The following is a 12,076-nucleotide window of genomic DNA, read 5'->3' as shown; positions in this document are numbered from 1 at the left end:
ATGCGTGGGAATGCTGAATAGCTGAATTGCTAAAATGGCCCCCAGCAAAACTGCCCCTATCATACTGCCATCAAAAATGCCCCATCAGAATCGCCCCATCAAAATTGTCCCCATCAAAACTGCCCCATCATATTGCCACCATCAATACTGCCCCATCAGAATTGCCCCATCAAAACTGCCCCATCAAAACTGCCCCATCATATTGCCACCATCAGAATTGCCCCATCAAAACTGCCCCATCATATTGCCACCATCAGAATTGCCCCATCAAAACTGCCCCATCATATTGCCACCATCAAAACTGCCCCATCAAAACTGCCCCATAATATTGCCACCATCAAAACTGCCCCATCGTATTGCCACCATCAAAATTGCCCCCATTATATTGCCATCAAAACTACCTCATCAGAATTGCCCCATCAAAATTGCCACCATAAAAACTGCCCCATCAGAATTGCCCCATCAAAACTGCCCCATCATATTGCCACAATCAAAACTGCCCCATCAGAATTGCCCCATCAAAACTGCCCCATCATATTGCCCCCATCAAAACTGCCCCCATCAAAACTGCCCCATCAGAATTGCCCCATCAAAACTGCCCCATCAGAATTGCCCTATCAAAACTGCCCCATCATATTGCCACCATCAAAACTGCCCCCATCAAAACTGCCCCATCAGAATTGCCCCATCAAAACTGCCCCATCAGAATTGCCCTATCAAAACTGCCCCATCATATTGCCACCATCAAAACTGCCCCACCAGAATTGTCCCATCAAAACTGCCCCATCATATTGCCACCATCAAAACTGCCGCATCAGAATTGCCCCATCAAAACTGCCCCATCATATTCCTCTATTATAAATCAGTACATGCTGTGTCTGTCCCCTCCCCCGGGCTCTGTAATCAGAGCTGAGATGCTCCAGCCACCTCCCCCCTGTGTATAACAGATGCTTTGGTAACCATGGCAACAAAAGCAACGCAGTACACTCTATTTAATAGCTAAAATTTCCTGAAATGACCTCTAAACAAACAGCTTTTTCACAAAAACTGTAAAAGATATCAAACTGAAAAGATATAGCCAGATAGCTGAATATTTTGTGAACATTTTAAAGTTTGTTTGGCGTCTGTAGGTGAAAGTATGAAGGAGCTGAAATTTTTGGGAGCGGAAGAAGATTTTAAGGATCTGAAGCATGCTCCCATTGACTTCAATGTTAAAAAAAAGTGATAAAAAGCTTAATATTTTAAAAAGTATAAATAGTAGAAAAAGAGTTGAAAAAGTCCCATCATCAGCTGAAAGAGACGAACATTTTAATAGTTGAATGGTTTTAATAGCTAAAAGTATGCAGAAGTTACGCAGAGCCAAAAAAACATACGGAATAAAATTAAATAAATAAAAATAAATAAAATCGAATAACAATAGTGGGACTGCTAAAGCAGTCCCACTAATAATTTTATGTAAACAGCTTAACCACTTCAGCCCCGGAAGGATTTGCCCCCTTCCTGACCAGGCCATTTTTTGCGATTCGGCACTGTGTCGCTTTAACTGACAATTGCGTGGTCGTGCGATGTTCTACCCAAACAAAATGTATGTCCTTTTTTTCCCCACAAATAGAGCTTTCTTTTGGTGGTATTTGATCACCTCTGTGTTTTTTATTTTTGTGCTATAAACAAAAAAAGAGCGACAATTTTGAAAAAAACACTAAATTTTGTAGGTTTTGCTAATAAATATCCCAATTTAAAAAAAAAAATAAAATTTTTTTCCTTGGTTTAGGCCGATATGTATTCTTCTACATATTTTTGGTAAAAAAATCGCAGTAAGTGTATACTGATTGGTTTGCGCAAAAGTTATAGTGTCTACAAAATAGGGGATAGATTTATGTCATTATTATTATTATTTTTTTTTTTACTAGTGACGGCGATCTGCGATTTTTATCGGGACTGCGATATTTCGGCGGTCAGATCGGACACTTTTGACACTATTTTGGGACCATTGACATTTATACAGCGATCAAAGCTAAAAATAACCATTGATTACCTTATAAATCTCTTTGGCATGGACGGGGTTAACACTAGGGGCGATCAAGGGGTTAACTGTGTTCCCTGGGTGTGTTCTAACTGTAGGGGGATTGGACTGACTAGGGGAGGAGAGAGATCGGTGTTCATACTTAGTATGAACACACAATCTCTCTCCTCTCCCCTGAGAGAACCAGGATTTGTGTGTTTACACACACAGATCCCGGTTCTCGCTCTGTCACAAGCGTTCGCTGGTGCCCGACGGTCATTGCGCATTGGCTCCGGGGACACGCACTGGGCACGTGCGCGCGCCTACGGCGGTGCGCATGCCTGCTATCACATCTTAAAGGAGCGGCGTACAGCTACGGCGATTTGCATACAGTGAGGGAAAAAAAAGTATTTGATCCCCTGCTGATTTTGTACGTTTGCCCACTGACAAAGAAATGATCAGTCTATAATTTTAATGGTAGGTTTATTTTAACAGCGAGAGACAGAACAACAACAAAAACATCCAAAAAAACGCACTTAGAAAAAGTTATAAAATTGATTTGCATTTTAATGAGTGAAATAATTATTTGACCCCTTTGCAAACATGACTTGGTTGCAAAACCCTTGTTGGCAATCACAGAGGTCAGTTTCTTGTAGTTGGCCACCAGGTTTGCACACATCTCAGGAGGGATTTTGTCCCACTGCTCTTTGCATGCTCTCCAAGTCATTAAGTTTTCGAGGCTGACGTTTGGTAACTCAAACCTTCAGCTCCCTCCACATATTTTCTATGGGATTAAGGTGTGGAGACTGGCTAGGCCACTCCATCACCTTAATATGCTTCTTCTTGAGCCACTCCTTTGTTGCCTTGGCCATGTGTTTTGGGTCATTGTCATGCTGAAAGACCCATCCACGACCCATTTTCAATGCCCTGGCTGAGGGAAGGAGGTTCTCACCCAAGATTTGACAGTACATGGCCCCGTCTATCGTCCCTTTGATGCGGTGAAGTTGTCCTGTCCCCTTAGCAGAAAAAGACCCCCAAACCATAATGTTTCCACCTCCATGTTTGATGGTGGGGATGGTGTTCTTGGGGTCATAGGCAGCATTCCTCCTGCTCTAAACACAGCGAGTTGGGTTGATGCCAAAGAGCTAGATTTTGGTCCCATCTGACCACAACACTTTCACCCAGTTCTCCTCTGAATCATTTAGATGTTCATTAGCAAACTTCAGATGGGCCTGTACATGTGTTTTCTTGAGCAGGGGGACCTTGCGGGCACTGCAGGATTTCAGTCCTTCACGGCGTAGTGTGTTACCAATTGTTTTCTTGGTGACTATGGTCCCAGCTGCCTTGAGATCATTGAGAAGATTCTCCCATGTAGTTCTGGGCTGATTCCTCACCATTTCCATGATCATTGAAACTCCACAAGGTGAGATCTTGCATGGAGCCCCAGACTGAGCGAGATTGACAGTTATTTTGTATTTCTTTCAATTTGCGAATAATCACACCAACTGTTGTCACCCTCTAACCAAGCTGTTTGGCGATGGTCTTGTAGCTCATTCCAGCCTTGTGTAGGACTACAATCTTGTCTCTGACATCCTTGTACAGTTCTTTGGTCTTGGCCATGGTGGACAGATTGGAATCTGATTGATTGCTTCTGTGGACAGGTGTCTTTTATACAGGTAGCAAACTGAGATTAGGAGCACTCCCTTTAAGAGAGTGCTCCTAATCTCAGCTTTTTACCTGTATAGAAGACACATGGGAGACAGAATTCTTGCTGATTGATAGGGGATCAAATGCCGTATTTATTGGCGTATAACACACACTTTTTCCCCTTAAAACCAGGGGAAAATCATGGGTGCGTGTTATACACCGAACCGCTGCCTCGGAGGGTAAGGAGGGAATGAGCGTCACCAAAATAGACAGAGCCGAGTGTACTGTGTACTCGGCTAGGCGCGGCTCCGCTCGCAGTCACGCCCAGTCCCGCCTCCTAGCCTTTACGTCCCACCATTGGACCGGTGTTGTGTCCATCATAGGACCCGGGCCAAGGGACGGGACTGGGCAGGACTGCGAGACGAGCCGAGAGGAACCGAATACACATGACGTCCGGCTCTGTCTATCTTGGCGGTGAAATAATTTAAAAGATCATGCTGCAATTTTGGGCAAGGCTGCAGATGGACACTGGGCAAGGCTGCAGATGGACATTGGGCAAGGCTGCAGATGGACACTGGGCAAGGCTGCAGATGGACATTGGGCAAGGCTGCAGATGGACACTGGGCAAGGCTGCAGATGGACAGTGGGCAAAGCTGCAGATGGACACTGGGCAAGGCTGCAGATTGACACTGGGCAAGGCTGCAGGTGGACACTGATAAGGCTGCATTGATGGGCATTTAAAATGTAAGTTTTTTTCCTTAAACTTCCCTCCTAAAAGTTTTTTTCCTTAAACTTCTCTCCTAAACTTAGGGTGCGTGTTATACGCTGGCGTGTGTTATACGCCCGATAAATACGGTAGTTATTTCACTCATTAAAATGCAAATCAATTTATAACTTTTTTTAAATGCGTTTTTTTGGATATTTTTGTTGTTATTCTGTGTCTCACTGCTGATTTATTATTATGAAATCACTCCCATACAGACTTACATAGCACATGGTCACAAACACAGTGATTTCTTCAGAATAACAAAAGGTAGAAATTTGCAACAAAGTTTGTTAAAATCCTTGAAATGTACATAGATCACCTAGAGGGGAATGTTTTCTTCTCTACAAAAGTGAAGTTACACTTTAGGGCCCTTTCACACGGGGCTGTCCGTTTTTACTCCTCTGCTTGCTCAGCGGGGATCGCTCAGTTGATCCTCGCTGAGCCGGCGGATGACAAGTCCGTTTCTGCACACTGTGCAGGGACGGACCTGTCAGAGAGACCGCTCTCCTCCATGGGGGGATCAGATGATTATGGACTGCCTGTCCGTTTTCATCCCATCCGATCCGCCAGATGGATGGAAAATAGGACATCCATCCATCTGGATTTTGTGGAGCGGAGCGGATCGGATCGGGGCGGATCAGATGTCAGTAGACATGTCACCGCTGACCATCGCTCCATAGAGATGTATGGAGCGACCATTCAGATCCGCTGAAAAAACTGACAGGCAGATCTGAACGGTCCACACGTTTGAAGGGCCCTAACACTGTAATACACTTTAAAGAGTATCAAAAGCCTAATTTGTGGTTGTTTTACAGATAGAATAAGAAACAGTAAGATATTTATTGCTGTCCACCGTGGGGAGATTAACCCTCTCTATTTGTATTGGTGACCATTCTCACTGTAACAGAAAGTGATGGGAAATCCAGAAATTTACACTGTCTCTGGAACATGAGGTGAAGGAAAATCTCTAAATGGGGGCACCTCTGCTGATGTTAACTGTCTAAGAGGGGATTTCCCATTACTTGAGACAGATAAGCCTTCCCAACGGAACAAAGGGTCCAAATCCTAAGCAATACCTGCCCTTTTTGAAACTAAAAAAAAAAGGTTTTGTCTATAGACCCAAAATGTTCATATCTCAAAAGCAATAGCCCATTGATCGCTAAGTGTGAACCATATGTAAAATTGTATTAAAGTTCCACCCTGCAGTTTTTACTTGTTTTGTTATTTGCTTCAGAATTGTATATTTCTTTTCCAGGTTACGGTAATGGACAACGTGAAGATTGAAAACCATACAGCTTGTCACTGCAGTACCTGCCTGTACCACAAATCCTAAGCATCAAATGCTGTCTTTTGTTAACATGCAATTATAAAACAGCTTTCCTGCCTTTTATTAAGAACCTCTAACAATGTCCCTGACTTTACATGTCTGAATAGAAGCACACTTTTCCCTTCACCTAAATTACCGTAACTGGTCTCAAATAAAGCTGATTTTTTTTTTATTCTTGCTTGTATACACTCAATTAAACTTAGATTAGAATTAACATTTGATGTACATTTTCACAATTTTTCAAGTCACTGATTTAGTATTTGTACACATTTATAAAACTGGAAAAACTGTCTATTGACGAAGGCGACTGATTCACACCTATGCATTTTTAGTGCTTTTTGCATTTTGCTGATTTGCACTACAGAACATGTCCCATAGGAAATCATGTTAAATGGACTGTAGTACAAATCTGCAAAAGGCACTAAAAATGCATAGGCGTGAATCCTAAAACAAGAGAAACACCAAAACAAATATTTTAGGACTTGTAAGTTGCAAAATAATTAATTTTTGTTTTACGTTCTGTGTACTGGGCTGATATCTTTTGAGGGAGGGTGCCCTTTTTAATTTAAAAAACAAAAAAACACTGGCATTGGATACACTTTGAGGTTGATTTACCAAAACTGGAGAGTGCAAAATCTGGTGCAGCTGTGCGTGGTAACCAATCAGCTTCTAACTTCAGCTTGTTCAATTAAGCTTTGACAAAAAGAAAACCTGGAAGGTAATTGATTTCTATGCAGAGCTGCACCAGATTTTGAATGTTTCACTTTTAGTAAAGCCTGGTACACACGATCAGATTGCCGGACGAATTTTCGTGTGTTTTTTGTTGCACGCTAGTCTCATATCGAAAGTGAAGAGGTTACTTAACATACGAAAATTCTCGTACGACAGAATTCAACTTCAGAAGTGATGTAATGTGTTGAATTGTTTTATATGTATTCTTTCGTTTCCAAGCATGCGTAGCCTTGCTCTTACGATTTTTTTCAGACGAAAACTGTACTAATTAAGTGTGTTCACGTACGATAAAAATGTTATAGCCTGCACCTTCAGCTTTTGTCATCCGAAAATTTGGAATCGGCTGTCCAAAGCACCATACTAACGATCAGAAAATCAGCAGATCATTAGTCGGACCAAATGTTACTTCCAATTTTCTTATTGTGTGTACGGGCCTTCAATCAACCTCTTTGTTTATTAAAAACATGGTTCACCAAGCCCAAGGAGACCAAAGAAGCTCACATCAGTCCAAAGATAACTCTTATGCCTGGTACACACAATAAATAGAAAAGGCTGACATGCGAACGTTGACATGCAAACGTATATCAAATAGCAGCCAGCACAACACTAAGACAAGTATAAATCAAGGGATATGTGAAAGGTAAAATTTTGTGCAGCGCTCAAAAATTCATGATAATAAAAATTCATATATATACAAACTAATATACACTGTGCAATGACCACAAAAAAACTGAAAAAGTGATGTGAAATTCACACCCAAACTAGAGTCCATGTGCCATCATATAAAGATTTTTAAACCATAAATATAACAGTCCTTGGATAAATAGTGAAAACAGATTATGTAACCAGAAGTGGAATTCCACGTGACATTGGTATTGAAGTGAAGACACAGACAATAGAACCACCACCGGTTAGTGCGGAGGCTTACCGGAGTAAGAGGACTCAAATGGGCATATGCTCAGTGAGTCAACAAGGCATATGGTGTAAACGCCAAAGTATGGGACCTCCACGTCTCCAGATCAAGATGGAAGACAGTCCAATTGGTCAAGAGATGTCACAGCGAAGCAGTCCTCAGAAGCAGCCAACTTGTAAGACCAAATCCTCTCAAATGTTCAAAATAGCCTGACCGGAGTAAGAGGACTCAAATGAGCATATGCTCAGTGAGTCAACAAGTCATATGGTGTAAACACCAAAGCATGGGACCTTCACGTCTGGGCTCCAGATCAAGATGGAAGACAGTCCAATTGATCAAGAGATGTCACAGAGAAGTAGTCTTCAGAAGCAGCCAACTTGTTAGACCAAATCCTCTCAAATGTTCAAAATAGCGTGACCAAAAAAGAACATACTCCACATAGTGTGAATCCGTATAAACATAGAAATTTCTTTAAAAAAAATTGGAAACACTCACATTTAGAAAGTGGAGCAAGCGCCTAAAAATAAGGTTTGTGGGTAACGCAATGACATCGGCAGGGCTTGACCCGATGCGCTTCGTACAAAGAGACATCATCTGGGGTAGGAGCCTGCTGTAGTCACTGCGTTTATATATGTTATGAGGCCCAATAATGAGATTACCAACCTGTGATCTAAATTGGTGCTTCCTTCATGTGAACACTGCAATTCCTGGTTTGGACAAAATGGCGCCAGGACGTGCGTTTCAAGCCTCACTCTGAATAGAGTTGAAAAATCCATTGACATGTGAGGAGGTAGGTCTTTGCGAGTCAAGCCTCCCTGTGATCCGCATGTAAAGTAACCGTGTCGGCTGACACACAGAGTGTCCTATGAGGACCTTGACGTAGACCACGCCCCAATTATGGGCAGCACGCGGTTCAAGCCTCACTATGGGAAGACAAAGTCAGCAGACACACCCCACACGTCATCAACAGAAAATACAATGACCATTGGCATTGGGCTAGCCACCTACAGGCGTAATGTGGTACAGACCTCAATCTGAATAAACAGAGAGGTCAGTATATCAACCGCAATCTAAACAGGAAGTGTGAATGGCAGTGACACCATCATATAATTTGATGAAAAGGGGAAGCAATTAATTATATATTAATGGTAAGAATAAAATTAAATTTAGACAATTTGATCACAGGCTGGTCTATATCAAAAATAGATTAAATAATAGCTAATATCAGATGTAAATACATTACAATAAAATTATTTAAAAAAAGGTTAATATATAAAAAAAATTTGTTAAATGAATACTCAGAAAAATTCATATAAACTAAACCTTAGGCATATTATTAATTGATGCATTAATGTATTCAAGATTGGGGCCCATAGGGGAGTGGCATTCGAGCTCGTAAATCCAATAAGTTTCGAGGCGTGACACATCCCTGGTCATGGCCCCGCCCCTCCAAGGGGGAATGTACCTGTCAATAATTAAAAATTCCGTGCCCGTAGGATCTCTGTTATGAAACTGTCGATAATGTCTTGGGACATTATGTTTAGTGCCACCTTTCTTAATGAGAGTTATGTGTTCGTTAACTCTCACTGAAAAAGCCCAAATAGTTCTGCCCACATACTGCTTACCGCATTGGCAGGTGAGCAGATATACCACATTTTTTGTGGCACATACGAAAGTGTTTAATGTGGTATAAACGATTGGTGATAACTGATTTGAATTGTAAGGTCTTACACCGTCCCCGTGTGTTATAAATACACACATATGGCGTTAAACTGCTAGTAATGCACACAAACTATATGGCGTTAAAATGGCAGTAACGCACAGAGAAGTAAATGGGGTTAAGCTGGCAGTAACGCACACAAAACAATATGGCGTTAAACTGGCAGTAACGCACAGAGAAGTAAATTACGTTAAACTGGCAGTAACGCACACAGAAGTAAATGGAGTTAAACTGGCAGTAATGCACAAAACTATATGCCGTTAAACTGGCAGTAACGCACACAAAGCGATATGACGTTAAACTGGCAGTAATGCACACAAACTATATGGCGTTAAACTGGCAGTAACGCACACAGAACTATATGGCTTTAAACTGACAGTAACGCACACAGAACTATATGGCATTAAACTAGCAGTAACGCACGCAAAACTATATGGCGTTAAACTAGTAGTAACGCACTGAGAAGTAAATGGCATTAAACTGGCAGTAACGCACAAAGAAGTAAATTGCGTTAAACTGGCAGTAATGCACAAAACTATATGGCGTTAAACTGGCAGTAACGTACACAAAACGACATGGCGTTAAACTGGCAGTAATGCACAGAGAAGTAAAATGACGTTAAACTGGCAGTAACGCACACAGAAGTAAATGGCGTTAACCACTTGACAACTGGGTACTTAAACCCCCTTCCTAACCAGACTAATTTTCAGCTTTCGGTGCTCTCACACTTTGAATGACAATTACTCAGTCATGCAACACTGTACCCATATGAAATTTTTTGTCCTTTTTTTCACACAAATAGAGCTTTCTTTTGGTGGTATTTAATCACTGCTGGGTTTTTTATTTTTTGCTCTATAAATCAAAAAAACCTAAAAATTCGATAAAAAAAAAAAAAAAATTCTTTGTTTCTGTTAAAATTTATTGCAGAGTATTGCAAGTATTGGCAGAGTATTGGTGAGCATTGGTAGAGTATTGGCGAGTATCGGCAGAGTATTGGCGAGTATTGGCAGAGTTTTGCAGTGTTGCAGAGTATTGGCAGAGTATTGCAGTGTTGCAGAGTATTGGCAGAGCATTGCACAGTGATGCAAGTATTGCACAGTGTTGCAGAGTATTGCACAATGTTGCAGAGTATTGCACAGTGTTGCAGAGTATTGCACGGTGTTGCAGAGTAGTGCAGTGTTGCAGAGTTTTGCAGATTATTGCAGATTATTGACATTGAGGAGCGCTGTGGGCACTAAACATCCAGCCCACAGCGCTGCTGCCATCTCTCCCCCTCTTCCCCTCTCCCCTTGCACTGTACTGATCGGTAGACAGAGGGGAGGGAGGAACCGGCGTCATGACGTGACGCCGGTTTGTTTACAAGTGATCGCTCCGTCATTTGACGGAACGATCACATGGTAAACGGCCGCAATCAGCGGCTATTTACCGTGATCCGTGATGCGCCGGGTCACGGATGTTCCCGGGTGCACGCCCCAGGGAGCGCACGGGAGCAACATTCTGGAATGACATCCCATGGACGTCCACCCAGAATAAGCCGTCCGCGCTGTAGCCGTCTTTCGGCTATGGCCCGGTCGGCAAGTGGTTAAACTGGCAGTAGCGCAATCAAATAGACGGTGTTCAATCCTCACTACACGGTATCTGAACTGTCCCTACTCTAGCTATACACAAATGTAAAGATTACTGACATGGTCTCACTACACTACACTGAAACTATTTGAGCTGTCCCTACTCTACACTAATGCATGTATGAATGACACAGTCTCACTACACTACAGTGAAACTATCTGAGCTGTCCCTACTCTAGCTGCACACTATGCAAAGCTGAATGATGGTCCTCCTCACTACACTCACATCATCCCTAGACTGACACTAAACTAATATTCTACACTGACAATTGAAGCAAAATAACACAGTATAGCGCAGTAACTAATTTTCAGTGTGATTTCGGCATGGAGAGAGCTAGAACATGTAGTCATGATGGCAGTGTCCATTCATGACCCTGACAGTGCTCTGTACCCTGATTGGCTGAAGCTTTAATGCTTCAGCCAATCAGGGCTTGCAATGCACTGTTCAGCGTTGCAATGCATTGTGGTCGGTTCGGGGGGGCTGAACAAACGGTCGAATGACCCGTTTGTTCGGCTGTTTGCCGAATGACTGAACAGTGAAAGTCCAGCCCAAACTTATGCTCGGGCCAAACCGTTCGCCCATCCCTATCCACAATACGAGCTATTTAAAAAAAAAAATCCTGACTCTATTTGCGAGCGTTGTCTCATAAGACGAGCAGGATTCAAGCCGCTGGGGTGTGCAGTACTGCATTTGGCCAGAGGTGGTGGGGCACCGGTGATGCTCAGAGACACTTGGAGATGCTCGAAGACGCTCAGAGACACTTGGAGACATGCGGAGACACTCCATTCCCGAGTGTCTCCGAGCGTCTCTGAGTGTCTCCAGCACCCCGACACCTCTGGCCACATGCGGTACTGCATATGCCGGCGCCCCCACACCTTTGGCCACATACAGTACTGCATACACCAGCCGTCAATGTGGAACAAATTATCTGAGTTTCCATTGATTCCTATGGAGAAATTCGCTTTGATGAGTGCTTTGGATTACAGGCATGCTTCTAGAACAGATTATGCTCGTAATCCAAGGTACCACTGTATATTTAGAACTATTCCAATATTGATTAATTGCTTAACCTCCTTGACGGTATTCCCGAGTGTGGCTTGGGGTGGATTTCCAGCACCAAAAGCGGTAATCCCGAACCACACTCGGGATTGCATCGCAGGATCCATGTACAGCTTACTTACCTCCAGGATCCTGCGATGTCCTCCCCGCTGTGTGTGCGAGCCGTCCTCCACCGGATCTATCACAGAGCCAAACTCTGTTCCCTGTGAGCGTTGCGACACACAGGGACGGAGCACGGCGCCAAATTCAAAAAGTAAAAAACACAATACATATACAGTACACTG

General features: G+C 42.8%; 1 protein-coding gene across 2 annotated transcripts in view; it reads left to right on the top strand.

Moving 5' to 3' along the window:
• Positions 1–5,914, top strand: part of CGA (glycoprotein hormones, alpha polypeptide) — a 54,079-nt gene extending 48,165 nt beyond the window's left edge. For both annotated transcript variants that reach the window (XM_073629122.1, XM_073629121.1), the window contains exon 4: positions 5,671–5,914. In XM_073629122.1, the coding sequence (XP_073485223.1) occupies positions 5,671–5,748 (78 nt within the window). In that variant the 3' untranslated portion in view covers positions 5,749–5,914. The remainder of the gene's footprint in view (positions 1–5,670) is intronic.
• The last annotated feature ends 6,162 nt before the right edge of the window (positions 5,915–12,076 follow it).

This window comes from Aquarana catesbeiana, linkage group LG04 (assembly GCF_042186555.1).
Source record: "Aquarana catesbeiana isolate 2022-GZ linkage group LG04, ASM4218655v1, whole genome shotgun sequence".
Taxonomy (NCBI): Eukaryota; Metazoa; Chordata; class Amphibia; order Anura; family Ranidae; genus Aquarana; species Aquarana catesbeiana.
The sequence above is the reverse complement of the archived record's forward strand: the minus strand, read 5'-3'. Positions and strand labels throughout refer to the sequence as shown.